This window comes from Pinus tabuliformis, chromosome Q (assembly GCF_031772625.1).
Source record: "Pinus tabuliformis cultivar Carrire ecotype Pingquan chromosome Q, CPIR1, whole genome shotgun sequence".
Taxonomy (NCBI): Eukaryota; Viridiplantae; Streptophyta; class Pinopsida; order Pinales; family Pinaceae; genus Pinus; species Pinus tabuliformis.
This window is the reverse complement of record NC_142296.1, coordinates 439,063,434-439,085,382: the sequence shown is the minus strand read 5'-3', so window position 1 is coordinate 439,085,382 and position 21,949 is coordinate 439,063,434. Positions and strand designations below refer to the sequence as shown.

At 38.8% G+C, this 21,949-nt stretch overlaps 1 protein-coding gene across 2 annotated transcripts in view; it reads left to right on the top strand.

Annotated features, from left to right (window-relative positions):
- The window catches only part of LOC149220103 (uncharacterized), a 507,923-nt gene extending 486,178 nt beyond the window's left edge, over nt 1–21,745 (top strand). For both annotated transcript variants that reach the window (XM_089382726.1, XM_089382725.1), the window contains 3 exons: nt 20,835–20,921; nt 21,068–21,132; nt 21,328–21,745. In XM_089382726.1, coding sequence (XP_089238852.1) covers nt 20,835–20,921; nt 21,068–21,132; nt 21,328–21,430 — 255 coding nt within the window. In that variant the 3' untranslated portion in view covers nt 21,431–21,745. The remainder of the gene's footprint in view (nt 1–20,834; nt 20,922–21,067; nt 21,133–21,327) is intronic.
- Nucleotides 21,746–21,949: the final 204 nt, after the last annotated feature.

Below are 21,949 nucleotides of genomic sequence, written 5' to 3'. Positions count from 1 at the left end.
TAGTTGTGGGGAAGCTAGCAAGATCATGAAGGTGTTGGGCATGTATGCATGATGATGGGTGAAACCATAGACAAACCCATGACTCAAGGAAGATTTAGTATGCAGGAACTCTGGGGTGGAATCTGTTTGAACGATGAGAGGTTGGCCCAGTTGAGGAATGTGACAGACCAGATCCATCCTCGTCCTTACAACAAAGACACTACAAGTGTGTAGGTCATGGGGGTGCAACCATTCACACCATGTAGGGAAATTCGACAAAATCAGGGCACCAAACCTCCTCAAAAGGAGTGGACAAGACAGGGGCAGTTAGAGGGTGAGACCAGGGGGTGCTTCTACTAGTGGAGACCTGGCTTTAGATATCAAGAGCCTGATGAGGAGATTGAGCATGAGGCAGAGGACATGCAAGAGTGTGAGGAGCATGTAGATATACCCAGTGAGATGCGGGAGTCACCCTTGTTGGAGATCCCCTTGCTAGCTCTGGTTGACACCTCAGTGGAGAGAGTAGAGCATATACTCAGAGGGCCATCTGTTGAGGAGGTGCCACCCATGGATGAGGTGCTAAAAATCGATGAGGTACCCAACGTTATGATCGAGTTTCCAGATGATGATCGCCCACAACAGATTGATGAGGTTCCTGGAGACATATATGTCGTTGACAAGGTGCCAAAAGACATGGAGGGGTCCAAAATTATGATCGAGTTTATAGATGATATCCACCCACAACGGTTTCATCAGTTCCAAGCCAGCCTTATAACATTGAAAAAGGAGGCCACGATAGTACGAGAGGCCATTCTACGGTAGAACGAGGAGCTAGAGGGCATGAGAGTGGCTTGTGTCGAGTCAACGACAAAACTGACTCATGTTAGGGAACAATTGGATTCCTTAATGGTATAACTAGAGTACGCATTGGAGCGTCGAAGCAACCCTCTTCAGACATACATAGATGGGGCTTGTATCACTAGTAGGTTTCCTCTGGACATTAGAGAGGGAGAGGCTGAGTCACCTCGACATATTTTATGTGTTGACTAGGATGGTGAGATGAGGTGACATGAGCTGCACAGGGTGCAACATTCATAGGATGGAGGGCTTGTTCCATGTACGGGAGTTCATGCATTCGATTCCTCTCTTGGGGTTGGATGGCGAGAGGTTCTGAGTTGGTACTTGATGGAGTGGGTTAGGTGTCGGGATATATCCCTGGCCATAGTTTCACAAGGGTCGCAGGTTACCAGAGGGGCTTGAGGGCCAAACTATTAATGGGATCCAGGTGGGATCACCCATCACATTAGAGTTTTGGTCAGTGATAACAACAAATTTGTGATGGAGTAAGTGCTTGAGCATGTACACACTTTCAGATTTTCATCAGAGTTCCAGACACCCCTACAGACAAGATTGATTGATAGGGTAGCAGGTAGATTCTGTGAGTTGCCATGGTAGGATGGCCAGACATGGGATTGTAGGAGGATCAACACACTCCAGTAGGGGTTGATTGGAGAAGGTGACATAGGCTGACCACCAGACAAAGTGTTGTATGGGGATGAGGATTTTCGAGGGATATGTGGGGCGCAAAGGTCATAGAGAAGAAACACCTTAGTGACATCGCCACTGGCACTTAGGGAGGTTTTCCTTGTTGGGTGTGTGTTATATTCTTTCCATGACTAGCTCCACGTGTTGTACATTGCGCTAGGTGCATGATCCAAATCTTCGGGGAGGCCCCCAAGATCTAAAAGAATTGCAGTGCTAGAAAGAAAATGATAGAACACACAGTAAATAAAACCACAAAGAAACTTTTTATTAAAATCAATAATAACTATAAAGGGTACATTGTGGCGGACCATCTGTCTTTTTACAAAATACGACTTGTTACTTATAATATTTTTCAGTTACAATACCACGGGTCAATTCCATGGGTGAATGAATACCATGAGTGGATGTCACAATATCACAGGTCAATTCCATGGGTGAATGAATACCATGGGTGGATGTCACAATACCACGGGTCAATTCCATGGGCGAATGAATACCATGGGTGGATGTCATTTACAATACCAAGGGTGGATGTCATTTACAATACCATGGGTTGATGCCATTTTCCATTCGGATCAGCACAGCGGGGGGGTCACAAGGGGGGCGGAAGCCCCCCTTCTGTCCCCCCTATTAGGGGATTTTCAAGGGTGCACACATCTTCCACTTGTTTGCACCACGTGCAGTTGAGGGCAACCTTGTTGTGTTCGATCCAAACCCACAATGTGGATAACAGGACTTGGGGGTTTTTCCCGAGGCGACACTATGATATTCAGTGCCTCAGGGGCACAATAGATATTCTCCAGTGGAGGAGCAGGGTCAGTGTTGGGTCCCTATAATACTAGTGATTACCCCATTACTATTGTAGTTATACCCCTTATTTATATTGTTGTGCCCCCATTGCCCCCATATTGTTATTAATGTGCCCATAGAATCCCTCTATTGTTATTTTTGTGGCTTTATATTATTATTGTTAGGTCGGCTGGATTATATTGTGACTCCTTAGACTCCTATATATAGAAAGGAGGTTTTGTCATTTGAATCATCCAAGAATTGTTCATTTATGTAATGTAAAGGAGGTTGCCCCCTCGAAGAGGCTGAATTCTAAGGCGTTGATCTATCTTTTCTATCTTTTCTTGAGCTGGTTTCATAACATTTGGTATCAGAGCTTTGGATTCTAGGGTTTCGCTGCTCCAAACAGGTCATCGTGGCATTTTCGCTATAACTTTTTTTCTGTGACGTTTCAAAAGTCACAAAAAAAACCCATTTGAGAAGAAATCGCGCTGAACCTTGGGTCCGAATTTCAGAGCTTTTCGCGTGATATTTTCGGAGATATGATCTGAGGAAGTTGGTCTTTTTGCAGACTCCTGAATTACACTCAAAACAGGTGACCTGGGGAAAATCATCATAACTTTCTTTCTGAGCATCGGATTGAAATTTCGTAAGAAGGTACAGAAAGAGAACGGACTATAGTTTTCTTTATATATTTTTCAGATTCAAAGGTTGAAACAGTGACACGTGGCACTTCATACAAGTTCGCTCTACTGAACTAGTCTATAATCAGGTCACTGCGGGAGATTGTGCATAACTCTTTCTTGGAGAATCCAATTTGGATCAGACTAGTGGCATTGGAAAGAGGACATAGAAGGCTACTACAGGTCACAATTTCAGAACTGGATGATTCGAAATTACAGAGATACATCAGATTCAATATCAGGCTTCTACAAAGTAAAAAAGGTGTGTAGTTTTTTTTTAAATTTTTGCATAAGCTTGGTTTGAAGGAATTCAAAGGGCATAGTAAAGCATTATTATCGGTAACTGATGCCCCGAGGAAAGAAAATGCAAACACCTAGTAAGGAACCTGAAAGCTCTAGCATGACTCATGAAGAAGAGGAAGAAATGCTACATGATATATCAAAATTACAAGAACAAGTGCAACAAATGTCACGCTCACAAAAGCTAACAGATGCTAAGATAAGTGGCGTGGAATCTAAGATAAAGGGCATGGAAGCTAAGATGGATGATCTGAAGGTAGATTTGAGGACAGATTTGAAGACAGACATGGCAGATTTGAAGACAGATTTGACAAATTTTCTACAAGAAATACTTACTAATGGTGAAAAGGTTGTAAAGGAAACTCATGATGAACAAAAGAAATGTTAATCATGATTCCATAGACTCTAATGTTGGATCGAAGACCCACCATATTCCAAAAATCGATATGAGGAAGTTTGATGGCAAGGATCCCGCCACATGGATATTACAGATGGAGCAATTCTTCGATCTCAATAATGTGCAAAACACACAAAAGGTACGTATGGCAACTTTATATTTGGAACCAAATCAGTTTGTATGGTATCAATGGCTTTGCTCTCGTAAACAATTTATCACTTGGGCAATTTTTACGGAAGAATTGATAGCACATTATGAGGATACAAAAAGCAACACTTTTTTTAGCCAATTGATAAGTCTCAAACAAAAGGGTTCAATAATGGAGCACATTGAGGAGTTCCAAAAATTGAACATAAGGGTAAAAGATATTCCAGAGGAGCATAGGATTGATGTGTTCATAGGGTCTTTAAAGGATAATATCCAACATGATGTTCGCCTTTGGGAACCTGATTCATTAGAGAAGGCATTCAGGTTAGCAAGAAAAATGGAAAGCAAAATTATGGCAACCAGGAAGCATACCACTCACAACTATAAAGACGGAAGTGTTGTTGCCCCTAGTCTTCCACAACCTATAAGGTTGACACCACAACAATTGGAAGAAAAAAGAGCAAAAGGGCTTTGTTACAGTTGTGATAGCAAATACACTAAAGGTCATAAGTGTGCTGAGAAGAAATTATTCTACATAGATTGTGAAGAGGAAGAAGAAAAGGAGCAAGAAAGGTCAAAAGAAGAGGATATACTCCAGGAACAAAGCCTAGATGAAGAACAAATAAATCCGACCATATCTTGTAATGCATTGGCGGGAATTACCACTCCTCAAACCATCAAGATAGAAGGACAAATCAAGAAGAAAAAGGTAATAGTGTTGATTGATTCAGGAAGCACCCACAATTTTATTCATTGTAGGGTAGCAAAAGAATTGAATTGCTTCCTATATCCAGCACCAGAGTGTCAAGTGATGATTGCAAATGGAGGAACAATAAATTGCTCTGGAAAGTGCCATAATATCAAGCTATCCATGGGAGAATATGTATTGACTAGCCCAATGCTTTCCATTCCAATGGGAGGTGCTGATGTTGTACTAGGAGTCCAATGGCTACAATCCTTGGGTACAATAGCTTTTAATTTTCAAGAACTTTTCATCAAATTTTCTATGGAAGGAAAGGAAGTTGAATTAAGGGGTATTGCAGGGAAACCAGGAAAGATAATCAGCTCTAATGGTATGACAAAGCTTCTAAAAAAGGAGCAAAGGGGTGTAATTGCACAATTATGTTCGCTAGATGTTTCCACATTGGAATCATCTATTTCTCCAGATCTCCAAAAAGTCCTGGACAATCATTCCAAGGTATTTGAGACTCCCAAAGGTCTCCCACCTATGCGTGATCATGATCATGCTATTCATCTGATTCCAGGAAGTGTTCCTCCAAACATCAGGCCGTACAGATATCCCTATGTCCAAAAAAGTGAAATTGAACGTATGGTTGCAGAAATGCTAGAGGCTGGTATAATTCAACCGAGTCAAAGTTCTTTCTCTGCTCCAGTAGTATTGGTGCACAAGAAGGATGGATCATGGCGCATGTGTCCGGATTATAGGGAGCTCAACAAGCTCACTATTAAAGATAAGTTCCCCATTCCTGTCATTGATGAATTACTGGATGAATTGCATGGATCAATTTACTTCACCAAGTTGGATCTTCGTTCAGGATATCATCAAATCAGAATGAAGATTGAAGACATTCCGAAAACGGCATTTAGAACTCATGAGGGTCATTATGAATTTTTGGTCATGCCTTTTGGCCTTACCAATGCACCTTCAACATTTCAAGGTTTGATGAATTCAATTTTCAAACCATTCCTTAGAAAATTTGTGTTAGTATTTTTTGATGATATACTAATCTACAGCAAGTCTTGGAAGGATCATGTTGAACATGTTGACAGGGTGCTACAACTATTGGAGGAGAAACAATTATATGCAAAAAGATCCAAATGTTTCTTTGGAGTCCAGGAGGTGGAATATTTGGGTCATATTGTATCTCATGAAGGAGTTAAGGTAGACCCTAGCAAAATTAAAGCCATTAAGGAATGGAAAATCCCCACATCCATAAAGCATCTGCGAGGATTTCTTGGGTTGACAGGGTATTATCGCAAGTTTGTTAAGAATTATGGGAGAATAGCAGCACCTCTAACAACATTATTGAAGAAAGATGCATTTTCATGGACTCCGGAAGCAACAAAGGCCTTTGAACATCTTAAAGAGGCAATGTGCCAAGCACCGGTCTTAGCTACACCGGACTTCACAAAAACCTTTATTGTGGAATGTGATGCTTCAGGAAATGGAATTGGTGCTGTTCTAATGCAAGATGAAAGACCCATTGCTTTTGAAAGTCGTCCAATCAAGGGAAAGTTTTTAAGAAAAGCTATTTATGAGAAGGAAATGTTGGCAATACTCCATGCACTTAAGAAATGGCGACCCTACCTAATGGGAAGACACTTCAAGGTAAAAACGGATCATGATAGCCTTAAATACTTTTTAGAACAAAGATTATCCTCTGAAGAGCAACAAAAGTGGGTCACAAAGATGTTGGGTTATGACTTTGAAATCATCTACAAAAAAGGGAAGCAAAATGTGGTGGCAGATGCACTCTCAAGAAAGGATGAGGATGTGGAAGCATTGTTGTGCGCCATTTCTATTATCCAACCAGATTGGATAAACGAAGCAAGGGAGGAATGGAAGAATGACGAAGAAGTGTGGGCACTTATTCGAAAGCTACAACAAGATTCCAGTACGTCTGATACATTTAGCTGGAAAAATGATTCGTTATGGTACAAAGATCGCTTATACCTCTGTAAGAATTCCCAGCTAAAACAAAAGATTCTTATGGAATTGCACACTTCTCCCTTAGGAGGGCACTCAGGATTTTTAAAAACTTACCACAGGGTTAAGAAGGAATTTTTTTGGGATGGCCTTAAATCAGATATTCAAAAGTTTGTGGCAGAATGTTTGGTTTGCCAACAAAATAAAGTTGAAACAATTAAGACACCGGGTCTATTACAACCTTTATCCATTCCAAGCCAACGTTGGGAGGAGGTTTCAATGGATTTTATCACAGGTTTACCCAAGTCTGAGGGAAAGAGTGTCATCATGGTGGTAGTTGACAGACTTACCAAGTATGCACACTTTTGTGCATTATCACATCCATTTAAAGCCAGTACAGTTTCTACTGCATTTATGGAAACAATTCAAAAGCTACATGGAAACCCAAAGATTATTGTAAGTGACAGAGATCCCATTTTCACTGGAAATTTTTGGACAGAATTATTTTCTTGTCTTGGTACTCAGTTAGCTCATAGCTCATCTTATCATCCTCAATCTGATGGGCAAACTGAGATAGTAAACAAATGTTTGGAAGGATATCTTCGTTGCTTTGTATCTGATAAACAGACACAATGGGTCAAATGGTTGCCTCTGGCTGAATGGTGGTATAACACTTCCTTCCATACAGCAACAAAAATGACCCCATTTATGGCACTTTATGGGTATCAACCACCATCCATCACATCATATTTAAGAGAAAATTCTAAGGTTCAGGCAGTGGAACATCACATCGAACATCAACAACAAGTCCTCCAACTCTTAAAGGATAACCTCGTGTTGGCACAGAATAGAATGAAACAACAGGCAGATCAACATCGCAGTGAAAGAAGTTTTGATGTAGGTGATTGGGTATTCCTACGGCTACAACCATATAAGCAAATGTCCCTCAAGCAAGCTAAGAAGGATAATAAATTATCACCAAAGTATTATGGTCCGTACAAGGTGTTGCAAAAGATTGGTACTATGGCATACAAATTGGAGCTTCCTGCAGCTTCTCGATTGCACCCAGTTTTCCATGTTTCATGTTTAAAGAAGGTTATAGGCGACAAGCTCCCAGTTCAAACAATATTGCCAGAACTTGACGAGGAAGGAAAAATTATATTGGAACCGGAAGCAGTCATAGAAACAAGAACTCGACAGCTACGAAATCGATCAATTTCAGAGTATCTTATCAAGTGGAAGAACTTATCCGCTGAAGATTCCACATGGGAGGATGAGAATTTTATGCAGAAGTATCCAGAACTACTCAAGCGTTGAGGACAACACTTTTTTGAAGGAGAGGGGCATGTTGGGTCCCTATAATACTAGTGATTACCCCATTACTATTGTAGTTATACCCCTTATTTATATTGTTGTGCCCCCATTGCCCCCATATTGTTATTAATGTGCCCATAGAATCCCTCTATTGTTATTTTTGTGGCTTTATATTATTATTGTTAGGTCGGATGGATTATATTGTGACTCCTTAGACTCCTATATATAGAAAGGAGGTTTTGTCATTTGAATCATCCAAGAATTGTTCATTTATGTAATGTAAAGGAGGTTGCCCCCTCGAAGAGGCTGAATTCTAAAGCGTTGATCTATCTTTTCTATCTTTTCTTGAGCTGGTTTCATAACAGTCAGTGCACAAGTTGATAGCCACAGGTTGGGGAATGAGATGATCTTCTATAGGGATGGAATATTTTTCATCACTAAACTTACACCTAGGGAGTTGGTCACAAGGGAGATATGTACCACTCTTTCCACAGGGAATGTCGAGATCCTGCATGAGCAAAGGATATCATGTATGACTAAGGAAATTTTCTAGTGGGTGTCCGGGTTCCAGTCATTGCATTGGCACATTATCGAGAGGGTGGATGGCAGACTTAATGGTGATGGTTGGCAAGAGAAGGATGGATCCACTTACACTGATTCGATTGTGAGTATTGGATACCCATCTATTGACTACATTCAGGGGGCATATATTTGGTACATGTGGTTTCCAACAATAATCAGTACTACGCAGTGGCAGACATAAGATAGTTTAGCATGCATCAGATTAGTTCATGATATATGGAGCCTATATATTGATTGCATGTAGGGATTGGAGACTAGGCACAGATGGATTCCAATAGTTGTCATAGCTACGTTGCAACAAGTCTGGCTATGGGATCCATTTATTTAGTTGGTTGATAGATAAATTTCTCTCATGATGAGTGAAGTCATAGTAGAGAATGATCTAGTTCACTCTTGGGTTGATACATGGGGGTTCGTGGAGGCCTTCATCATATGGCGAGGTAGGATTTCCATTTTGCTACACAATTTTGGCGTGAGCTTTGGATGGGTAGGCTTTGGCATCATGGAGATGATTGGGTAGGATGTATTTGGCCTTTATCAATATTTCACTGTCAGGCTCTAGGAGAGGAGGATATGGTATGAGCATGATGGGCAGTCAGATGTAATCAGGGTGGCCCATCGTTGACATGGTGACATCTTTTTGAGATTAGCATGGGACCTTCGTATTGAGGGATTCATTTACGATAGGATAGTGCATAGATTCAGGGTGACTCAATCGCACATTTGGGACCTCGGTATTTTTGCAGTGACAATTTGGGTTAGCAAAGAGAGGGAGCACTTGTTTGAGCATTGCTCGAGGACAAGAAATTTTTGGTAGGGAGGATTGTAATATTCCCAGTGTTGTGAGCATGGGAGTCACTAACAAATTTTGCCCAATTTTAGTAATATTAATTAAAAAGGGCAAATATTATTGGGGAAAGGTGTCTTGTTATGAAACCAGCTCAAGAAAAGATAGAAAAGATAGATCAACACCTTATAATTCAGCCTCTTCGAGGGGGCAACCTCCTTTACATTACATAAATGAACAATTCTTGCATCATTCAAATGACAAAACCTCCTTTCTATATATAGGAGTCTAAGGAGTCACAATATAATCCAGCCGACCTAACAATAATAATATAAAGCCACAAAAATAATAATAGATGGATTCTATGGGGCACAGTAATAACAATATGGGGGAAATAGGGGCACAACAATATTAATAAGGGGTATAACTACAATAGTAATGGGGTAATCACTAGTATTATAGGGACCCAACATGCCCCTCTCCTTCAAAAAAGTGTTGTCCTCAACGCTTGAGTAGTTCTGGATACTTCTGCATAAAATTCTCATCCTCCCATGTGGAATCTTCAGCGGATAAGTTCTTCCACTTGATAAGATACTCTGAAATTGATCGATTTCGTAGCTGTCGAGTTCTTGTTTCTGTGACTGCTTCTGGTTCCAATATAATTTTTCCTTCCTCGTCAAGTTCTGGCAATATTGTTTGAATTGGGAGCTTGTCGCCTATAACCTTCTTTAAACATGAAACATGGAAAACTGGGTGCAATCGAGAAGCTGCAGGAAGCTCCAATTTGTATGCCATAGTACCAATCTTTTGCAACACCTTGTATGGACCATAATACTTTGGTGATAATTTATTATCCTTCTTAGCTTGCTTGAGGGACATTTGCTTATATGGTTGTAGCCGTAGGAATACCCAATCACCTACATCAAAACTTCTTTCATTGTGATGTTGATCTGCCTGTTGTTTCATTCTATTTTGTGCCAACACGAGGTTATCCTTTAAGAGTTGGAGGACTTGTTGTTGATGTTCGATGTGATGTTCCACTGCCTGAACCTTAGAATTTTCTCTTAAATATGATGTGATGGATGGTGGTTGATACCCATAAAGTGCCATAAATGGGGTCATTTTTGTTGTTGTATGGAAGGAAGTGTTATACCACCATTCAGCCAGAGGCAACCATTTGACCCATTGTGTCTGTTTATCAGATACAAAGCAACGAAGATATCCTTCCAAACATTTGTTTACTATCTCAGTTTGCCCATCAGATTGAGGATGATAAGATGAGCTATGAGCTAACTGAGTACCAAGACAAGAAAATAATTCTGTCCAAAAATTTCCAGTGAAAATGGGATCTCTGTCACTTACAATAATCTTTGGATTTCCATGTAGCTTTTGAATTGTTTCCATAAATGCAGTAAAACTGTACTGGCTTTAAATGGATGTGATAATGCACAAAAGTGTGCATACTTGGTAAGTCTATCAACTACCACCATGATGACACTCTTTCCCTCAGACTTGGGTAAACCTGTGATAAAATCCATTGAAACCTCCTCCCAAAGTTGGCTTGGAATGGATAAAGGTTGTAATAGACCCAGTGTCTTAATTGTTTCAACTTTATTTTGTTGGCAAACCAAACATTCCGCCACAAACTTTTGAATATCTGATTTAAGGCCATCCCAAAAAAATTCCTTCTTAACCCTGTGGTAAGTTTTTAAAAATCCTGAGTGCCCTCCTAAGGGAGAAGTGTGCAATTCCATAAGAATCTTTTGTTTTAGCTGGGAATTCTTACAGAGGTATAAGCGATCTTTGTACCATAACGAATCATTTTGCCAGCTAAATGTATCAGACGTACTGGAATCTTGTTGTAACTTTCGAATAAGTGCCCACACTTCTTCGTCATTCTTCCATTCCTCCCTTGCTTCGTTTATCCAATCTGGTTGGATAATAGAAATTGCGCACAACAATGCTTCCACATCCTCATTCTTTCTTGAGAGTGCATCTGCCACCACATTTTGCTTCCCTTTTTTGTAGATGATTTCAAAGTCATAACCCAACATCTTTGTGACCCACTTTTGTTGCTCTTCAGAGGATAATCTTTGTTCTAAAAAGTATTTAAGGCTATCATGATCCGTTTTTACCTTGAAGTGTCTTCCCATTAGGTAGGGTCGCCATTTCTTAAGTGCATGGAGTATTGCCAACATTTCCTTCTCATAAATAGCTTTGTTTAAAAACTTTCCCTTGATTGGACGACTTTCAAAAGAAATGGGTCTTTCATCTTGCATTAGAACAACACCAATTCCATTTCCTGAAGCATCACATTCCACAATAAAGGTTTTTGTGAAGTCCGGTGTAGCTAAGACCGGTGCTTGGCACATTGCCTCTTTAAGATGTTCAAAGGCCTTTGTTGCTTCCAGAGTCCATGAAAATGCATCTTTCTTCAATAATGTTGTTAGAGGTGCTGCTATTCTCCCATAATTCTTAACAAACTTGCGATAATACCCTGTCAACCCGAGAAATCCTCGCAGATGCTTTATGGATGTGGGGATTTTCCATTCCTTAATGGCTTTAATTTTGCTAGGGTCTACCTTAACTCCTTCATGAGATACAATATGACCCAAATATTCCACCTCCTGGACTCCAAAGAAACATTTGGATCTTTTTGCATATAATTGTTTCTCCTCCAATAGTTGTAGCACCCTGTCAACATGTTCAACATGATCCTTCCAAGACTTGCTGTAGATTAGTATATCATCAAAAAATACTAACACAAATTTTCTAAGGAATGGTTTGAAAATTGAATTCATCAAACCTTGAAATGTTGAAGGTGCATTGGTAAGGCCAAAAGGCATGACCAAAAATTCATAATGACCCTCATGAGTTCTAAATGCTGTTTTCGGAATGTCTTTAGTCTTCATTCTGATTTGATGATATCCTGAACGAAGATCCAACTTGGTGAAGTAAATTGATCCATGCAATTCATCCAATAATTCATCAATGACAGGAATGGGGAACTTATCTTTAATAGTGAGCTTGTTGAGCTCCCTATAATCCGGACACATGCGCCATGATCCATCCTTCTTGTGCACCAATACTACTGGAGCAGAGAAAGAACTTTGACTCGGTTGAATTATACCAACCTCTAGCATTTCTGCAACCATACGTTCAATTTCACTCTTTTGGACATAGGGATATCTGTACGGCTTGATGTTTGGAGGAACACTTCCTGGAATCAGATGAATAGCATGATCATGATCACGTATAGGTGGGAGACCTTTGGGAGTCTCAAATACCTTGGAATGATTGTCCAGGACTTTTTGGAGATCTGGAGAAATAGATGATTCCAATGTGGAAACATCTAGCGAACATAATTGTGCAATTACACCTCTTTGCTCCTTTTTTAGAAGCTTTTTCATATCATTAGAGCTGATTATCTTTCCTGGTTTCCCTGCAATACCCCTTAATTCAACTTCCTTTCCTTCCGTAGAAAATTTGATGAAAAGTTCTTGAAAATTAAAAGCTATTGTACCCAAGGATTGTAGCCATTGGACTCCTAGTACAACATCAGCACCTCCCATTGGAATGGAAAGCATTGGGCTAGTCAATACATATTCTCCAATGGATAGCTTGATATTATGGCACTTTCCAGAGCAATTTATTGTTCCTCCATTTGCAATCATCACTTGACACTCTGGTGCCGGATATAGGAAGCAATTCAATTCTTTTGCTACCTTACAATGAATAAAATTGTGGGTGCTTCCTGAATCAATCAACACTATTACCTTTTTCTTCTTGATTTGTCCTTCTATCTTGATGGTTTGAGGAGTGGTAATTCCCGCCAATGCATTACAAGATATGGTCGGATTTATTTCTTCTTCATCTAGGCTTTGTTCCTGGAGTATATCCTCTTCTTTTGACCTTTCTTGCTCCTTTTCTTCTTCCTCTTCACAATCTATGTAGAATAATTTCTTCTCAGCACACTTATGACCTTTAGTGTATTTGCTATCACAACTGTAACAAAGCCCTTTTGCTCTTTTTTCTTCCAATTGTTGTGGTGTCAACCTTATAGGTTGTGGAAGACTAGGGGCAACAACACTTCCGTCTTTATAGTTGTGAGTGGTATGCTTCCTGGTTGCCATAATTTTGCTTTCCATTTTTCTTGCTAACCTGAATGCCTTCTCTAATGAATCAGGTTCCCAAAGGCGAACATCATGTTGGATATTATCCTTTAAAGACCCTATGAACACATCAATCCTATGCTCCTCTGGAATATCTTTTACCCTTATGTTCAATTTTTGGAACTCCTCAATGTGCTCCATTATTGAACCCTTTTGTTTGAGACTTATCAATTGGCTAAAAAAAGTGTTGCTTTTTGTATCCTCATAATGTGCTATCAATTCTTTCGTAAAAATTGCCCAAGTGATAAATTGTTTACGAGAGCAAAGCATTGATACCATACAAACTGATTTGGTTCCAAATATAAAGTTGCCATATGTACCTTTTGTGTGTTTTGCACATTATTGAGATCGAAGAATTGCTCCATCTGTAATATCCATGTGGCGGGATCCTTGCCATCAAACTTCCTCATATCAATTTTTGGAATATGGCGAGTCTTCGATCCAACATTAGAGTCTATGGAATCATGATTAACATTTCTTTTGTTCTCATCAGGAGTTTCCTTTAGTACCCTTTCACCCTTAGTGACCATTTCTTGTAGCAACTTATTCATATTTATCTTCAATTCGTCCATGTCTGTCTTCAGATCTATCTTCAAATCATCCATCTTAGCTTCTATGCCTTTCTTTAAACTATCCATCTTATCTTCTACATCTTTCTTTAAACCATCCATCTTAGATTCTGTTCCTTTTTGTGCAAGTGACAATTGTTGCACTTGGTCTCGTAATTTTGATATATCATGTTGCATTTCTTCCTCTTCTTCATGGGTCATGCTAGAGCTTTCAGGTTGCCTACTAGGTGTTTGCATTTTCTTTCCTCAGGGCATCAATTACCAATAATAATGCTTTACTATGCCCTTTGAATTCCTTCAAACTAATTTTTCAAACCAATCTTATGCAAAAAATTTAAAAAACTACACACCTTTTTTTCACTTTGTAGGAGCTCGATATTGCCTCTGATGTATCTCTGTACTTTCCGATCATCTAGTTCTGAATTTGTGACCTGCAGTAGCCCTTTGTGTCCTCTTTCCAATGCCACAAGTCTGACCCAAATTGGATTCTCCAAGGAAGAGTTATGCGAAATCTCCCACAGTGACTTGATTATAGACTAGTTCAGTAGAGCGAACTTGTACGACGTGCCACGAGTCACTGTTTCGACCTTTGGATCTGAAAAATGCATACAAGAAACTACAGTCCGTCCTCTTTCTGTACCTTCTTACGAAATTTCAATCCGATCCCCAGAGAGAAAGTTATGACGATTTTCCCCAGGTCACCTGTTTGGAATGTAATTCAGGAGTCTGCAAAAAGACCAACTTCCCCAGATCATATCTCCGCAAATATAGCGTGAAAAGATCTGAATTTCGGACCCGAGGTTCAGCGCGATTTCTTCTCAAATGGGTTTTTTTTGCAACTTCTGAAATGTCGCAGAAAAAAAGTTATAGCGAAAATGCCACGAAGACCTGTTTGGAGCAGCGAAACCCTAGCCAAAGCTTTGATACCAAATGTTATGAAACCAGCTCAAGAAAAGATAGAAAAGATAGATCAACGCCTTAGAATTCAGCGTCTTCGAGGGGGAAACCTCCTTTACATTACATAAATGAACAATTTTTGCATGATTCAAATGACAAAACCTCCTTTCTATATATAGGAGTCTAAGGAGTCACAATATAATCCAGCCGACCTAACAATAATAATATAAAGCCACAAAAATAACAATAGAGGGATTCTATGGGGCACAATAATAAAAATATGGGGGCAATAGGGGCACAACAATATAAATAAGGGGTATAACTATAATAGTAATGGGGTAATCACTAGTATTATAGGGACCCAACATGTCTAGTATTATTTTATTGGAGAATAGTGGAAAATTATTATTTTATTAAATAGCGGCAAAAGTAACTTAGTGGAAAATTCCCCCCACTAATAAAATAATATTAAAAAATGAGTCTAGAGGTATGAGGAGAAATTATAAAAGGAGCATGGACTCATTTTGTGGATTATCTTTTGGCTATTATACTCATATTTCATCTTCTCTTGGAGTTGTTTAGCACAAGAGCTAGAGTGTTATTTAGCACTAGGAATTCCAAGCAGAATTCCACCCTCATTTCAAAGAACTTCAAGTGTCTCCATAGTGTGGTAATTGGGAATCCAAATCAAGGATTCCCTTGAGCTTATTGCAGGAAGATCAACTCTGTGTATTTCCTAAGTGTAGGAGGACTTCATGGTACAAATTTTGGAGTAGCAGCCATGGGCTAGAGATTCTGGGCTTTTGGAGAGAGATTTCCCTTCGTTGTAGTAGGAGTTTGTTGGCAGGTTGAAGGGAAGAGATTGAGGGAATCTCCAAGGCCAAATTTCTCTCATTTATACGGTATGTAGAGATCCGAGACATGTTCCTTTAATGATACTGCTAGGAGGCCCAAGAGTCTCAATGCTTCACATGTTTGTGCCAATATACCTTTCTAAAGGGTCTAGGTACCTATGGAGTAGGTGCCTAAGACCTGGGATCTTGGATCACTTGACAAGAACAACATGGATTCTAGTGAATGGAACTAGTCATCTGGGACCAAGATCATTAATTCATATAAGTGAAGCCAAATTGAATGTTACAGGCAATTTAATACTTCAAACAAGCATCCCCTTCCAAAATTAAGACCCTAAACTCGCAAATATGTTTTTTCCTTAGGTAGGGGTGGCTAAAGGTCAACACTATTAGGTGATTCCAACCCCTTTAGGGAAGTAACATTTCCCTGGTCCACCCTTCAATTGATAGGTGTTAATGAATAATAATGATGGTAACAGAGGGGATATGAATTCATGGCCAAGTTCCATGGCCAAAGTAACCAACTTATAGTGTGTCCACATCCTGAGTGTATAGATGTGAGGAGGAATCATTTGTGGATGCATGAGTTAGCAACTTGGCCTTTGTTTTTCCACCCCTTTTGTGTGCCTTTTACTTCTTGATTTTTTTTTGTATTATTGTTTATAGCTCAAGTGTTAGAGCTTGCTTTGTATGATGTAGTAGTTGTATTACCCCTTTAAGATGAGTCAGTTTATCGCTCATTGGGGTTCGGACATGCAATGGGGAATTTCTTTGGTCTAATGGATCAATAAGTGCTCAGGGGGTGGGTGATGGCCATATGAGTGAGGTAGAGTTCATGATAGGCTTTTGCCCACGTGCTAATCTTTATGTCCCTCGCCATCTTTTGTCTTTTGATTTTTCTTTCCTCTATTTGTTCTGGCCATCTTATGCTCTTTCCTTTTTTTTTAGTTGCATCAACCTGCAAGGGCTAATTTTCTTGGCCCCACCCAAGCATGTGTACATATGAGTATCAAATTCCAAAGAACTAATGACAAGTTGAAGTATAAGAGTGAAGGTGAGATATGGGATTGTAATGTAAGATGGAAGGTGTTAATTATGATGTATGGGAAGATGGAACTACACTATCTCAATCAACGCTTCCCAAATAGTTCCCCTCCTATACCCACAACGCCTTAAGGGAGGTCCCACTAGATTAAGATCAAATATTAACCCCTAAAGTAAGGCAAGATGACAAGATCACTGTAAAAGTCTATCAATATTTTGGACCACCCCATAATCCATTCTAAATGCCCAAAAACAAACAAGCATAAGCACCCAATTGCAAAATGATAAAATTACCTTTTGAGTGGCATCCCTCCTTTGTCCAAGTGCTAATGCCAGATGAGTGAGAAGTAAAAGGTTGATGCAAGTGGTGGAGATATATGGAATATCATCAGCTAATGGAGGTTGGCAATGGTTGTTCGACTGGCTATCAAATGTAGGAGAAAAGTTTTCTCCTATGGAGTTACCCATTTTGGTGGGTAATAGGTCCTGTTAGCGCTTGAATTTGGCCTCAGGCTGAAAAAGACAAAATCCAAGGCAACATTAAACCACTTAGCCTCATAGCTAGCCCTACGGGGACAGGAGAGGGCTCTCTCCGGGTCTATCTCGGCAAAATGTCTTTAAAGGGCTGAGATGACCAATAAAGAACACTGATTTTAGGCTAGTAAACTGATGGGGAAAGTTTGATTTTAAATTTTTAGGGTTTTGTTGGAAAACTGAGCACGGCAATTTTGGGTGCGGGGATGAGACACAGTTTTTGCAGAGGTCTTTTTGGGGCAAGGTAGGAGATTGTCTTGATGCCTTTGAAATAAGTGAATGGATGGATATGACCGGTGAGGAGCTAAGGAGAGCAAGAAACCATCGAGAGTTCTCCTTAAACAGATGAAAACATTGATATTAAGCAAACTTAAAGGCAGAGCATAGAAACCATCAATTCTACCTTAACACTTCATTTACTTAATTTGCAGAAGAGAAGAGCAGGAAAATGATACACATAACAAACTTACAAGTACATGAGAGAAACACACCATCAACACAAATAACCACAGGAATCCCAAATAGTGCTGCAAAACCCTGGTCTTTTCTTTGCCAAAATTGCAGAGATACAAAGTGTAAAACAGTCTAAGCTTATCCCTCAAGAGTCCAACCATGAAAATGACTAAGAAAATACATAATATAGGCAAGCTAACACATTCCTTTGCCTCTAGGGGTCGAGCTCATCATCCTAGGAGTTGTTTCAACCAATTCTAAACTGAGCACTACAATCTAGGCAATCAAAACAACTTGCCTCTATAAGCTAGGAAACCAATTCATTCATTAAATGTTTGCTATTTTATGAATGAATCTTCTAAAATAGGTAAATAAGTGTCATGTCAACATAAAATTACATCAATTACATCAAGGAGGATGAAAAATCCCACCAAAGAGTCAAAACTGGTCAAATGCTGCGTTTTCCTGAGCTGAAGGTGCAAAACTGGCAAATTTCCCTGACACGTAGCGCGCCATTTCTCAACGCGTAGCGCGCCTTTCATCCCACTTTTGGGGAACTTCCCGGCATCCAAATGAGGCACAAGTGGTCTTGTTGGAAAGGTCTGGATGTCTACTCTCTAGCCCAAGTGGAATTTCTCAATTTGGTGCCCATTTGCCCCTCCAAAAATGCAATCTCTCAAGACTGCTTCCTGTGTGTCCAAAAAGTGGCAGAAGGTCATTTTTTGCTTGTTTTTTGACCTTTTGGGGGCCCAAACCTCAATGAAATGTCTTGGCAGTGGCTGAGCAAGTGTAATTTGTCATGAAAAATCCAAAAATGCAGAGTTTTTTTGAAATAGACCTCCCCAACTTAAGGGTAGCGCGCGGCGCGCTACGCGTTGAGCCAAAACCCTCATGCGTAGCGCGCCTGAGCCCTACGCGTAGCGCAACTTTCAGATGTTTTTTGGAGGCCTTTCCGGTGTCCAAATTGGACGCAGGATAGCTCGTTGGAAAGGTATTTGAGTCTACTTTCCAACAAAACTGGAATTTTTCAATTTGGAGTTCATTTGACCTGTCAAAAATCAAATCTCCCAAGACTGGTCAAAATGTTCCAAATGAGGCTGCCTCAAGGCAGAGTGCTGTTGCAGTCAACTTTTGAATGCCTTCCTCAACTCCAAATTGAGCTCATGATAGCTCATTGGAAATCTCTTTGTGTCCATTTATCATTTGACTCATCAAGAAAGTCATTTGGCCAACCAAGCTAGGAGAAAAATTAATTTTCCCAAGGTCACTTCAGAGGTGCATTCGATTCTCTTGAGGCAACGGTATTTTTGACATTTCTCTAAAACCATGACACCTGTGTAAAAAGTGAAGGAGGTTTTTCTTCCTTGGCCTGTTGTGAACAAAAATCTCTCTCAGTTTTCCCAAATTCATCTTTTATTGCTCAGAAACATCATGTGAGTAAAACCTATCCCGATGTGTGAAACAAGGGATTTTGTCGAAATGAAGCGAAATGAAGGGGATAAGAGGCTTCTAAATTTTTGGGGAAATTTTTGGAAGTAGGGAGGGATGTTAGGAAGCAGGGGAAAGTGGAATCGCGGAGATCGAGTGAGGGGAAGGGGTCCAAAAGAGCAAAACACAGGCCTAGCCTAGAAAATTGCCAAGTTGTGGCAAGAAACTAGGGTTTGTGGAAAAATGAGGAATTTGGGGAATCTCAGTGATGGGAAGTGTTTGATAAGGTACATGAAAGATAAGGGAAGGTGTATGAACATTTTGATATAAGTTTTGCTAATGATTTGACCATCCAAGAGAAATTAGCTTTCAAAACCCTAGGAGAGGGAAATGACCTTGCCTAGGCGCAACTGAAGCATGAACAAGGTGTAAAATGACTCATTAGACACTGACATGATAATGACAACCCTATGAATGATGATAGACTCAGCAGAATGATGACATGGATTGGCATTTGGGCAATTTTGAAAAGAGTGAAAGCAAACCCTAGACCTAATGCCTAGTGACCAAATTTTGCTTGAAGACTCACTGAAATGACAAAATTTGACCTTGACACTTCAAAATCACTTTGTAAGAGCACGTTTGATCACTGGAGGAAGGCTGGAAAGACTGACACTAACAGGTCCATCATTTATGGACTATCTTTCCATGTAAAAAAATACAAAAGGAAAGCATAGATCTTTATCAATTATCATGAGATTTCATTCATACATTAGGGTTTGGACTTCCATATTACTCACTACTCATATATGAGAATATAACATCTCCACATACAAGTGAAGAAATTTGAGAGAATTATGCCTCTTCCCTCTTGCAAAATTTCCTTTTATAGTGATTTGGAAATTATTTTGGATTCACTTAGTTATGGTTTCTTGCTCATAGTCTTTTTTTAAAAAAATTATTTTTTTATTCCACTCCTATCTCTATCAAGCACACTTTCAATTTCAACATGAAGAACCCTCAACTATGATCTCACACCAAACCACAAAAATCCTAGATATTTACATGTCATGCTCACTAATTTTAGCAACAATAGTGAAGATCCATTTTCAGTATTTTCCTTCAATCTTGCATCTTTAGGGTCTATTCCACGTTTTCATACAAATTACTTTATCCTTTTTTTTAGTTTCAAAAGCTTTAACCTTTAGTTCATCTAAACAATGTTTTGAGATTTTCACTAGTGTTCTCTTCATTATGTCAAATATTCTATCCTTTCTTTTGCCTTAAGCTTTTCTTGAATTAGTTGATTTTTCATTAAATACAAGGTCCAATCCTTTCTACCATGCTTTTTGCCAATGGACCAATCACATGACCTTACATATGGATGGAATAACTTAGCTCATATTCTTGTGGAATTTTACCTTAGTTAAGCCTCAACAAGCACTCTAAATTCAAACTCAATTGAAACTATGTTCAAGTATCTTGATTTGTTGTATTTTATATTCCCATCCCTTCCCTTTGGATCTCAATGCTCATATAGTTTTTTTTTTTTTAATATAGTATATATTTAAACTAAATATATGAAAAAAAGGTCATTCATGTAATACCTTTATTATCTCTTCTTTTCATTGCAATTCATGGAAATGGTTTTCGTGACTAAGATTTCATGTTTACTTGATTTATTTCATGCAGATGAGTGGAGCAACTCATCTGAATCTTTCACTTTTGACTTTGGGTATGTGGGCAGTGCTTATCCGCACATTCTTTTATCATGATGCGGTGAGTGGAATTAATTTTGGAATAGATTATTTGAAACAAATGCATATAAAGTTACATTTTGGGGTTTTCATTGATAAGCATGGTATGCATTTACATTTTGAGAGTTCTAAATAACTTATTAAAAATTATGTGTTTTATTTATGTAGGTTGATTGGTTGTATTATGTTTCTTTTGGAATTGTTGTTGCCGGCCTTACCATCTATTCTTTATAGTAATTTCTCAACCTTCACTTTTATCTATGTGTTTTCCAAATCATTCATATTACTCTACAATGAAAATTATAAAGAAAATAAATATATATTTTTCACAAAATATTTCATACAATTCTACTATAGGAATTACAAGTAAAATAGGCTGTATGTTTTCACAATTGATAATGCCTAACATATAATTTTCATTTTTGCAGTGGTGATACAGAGAAGGCTATACCAGACAATGTGAATGAGATTGATTCACTTGAAAGTATACCATATACACAACTCAATCTAGAGAGAGCCATAGAAACATAAACATGATTCATTGAGTAAAAATGTGCATTATATGTGTTCAATTGTTCAAATGTCCACACATTGAGATGAGATAGCGAAATTGTAATGCATCAAGCTACATCATTGTTAGTAAATGGGTTGACACTATTACTAAATAGGTTGTATATGCATACTTGATATTTTTGTGTCACCAACACAAAGATCACATGATACTATGTAGCTATGTATTTTACCAAATCAATTGTATAATAGTTAAAATACTAATTACTACATAACTTATAACAATCCCATTTATATGCATCAAAAGGATGCAAGGAAAATTTGAAGAACTTTAATAATGACATATCTTTTTTGTAAATTTTATACAGTAATATATAAATGTCTAATTTTTATTTATATAAAAATAAATATGCACTTTATAAGTGTTCCATTTCTTTTAAATTGCAGTTGAAGTGTTATTTTGTGCATTTGTTGTAAGAGCTTAAAATAACAAAGGATATGATTCCTAGCCTTAATAATAAGTATCATGGTATATTGGTT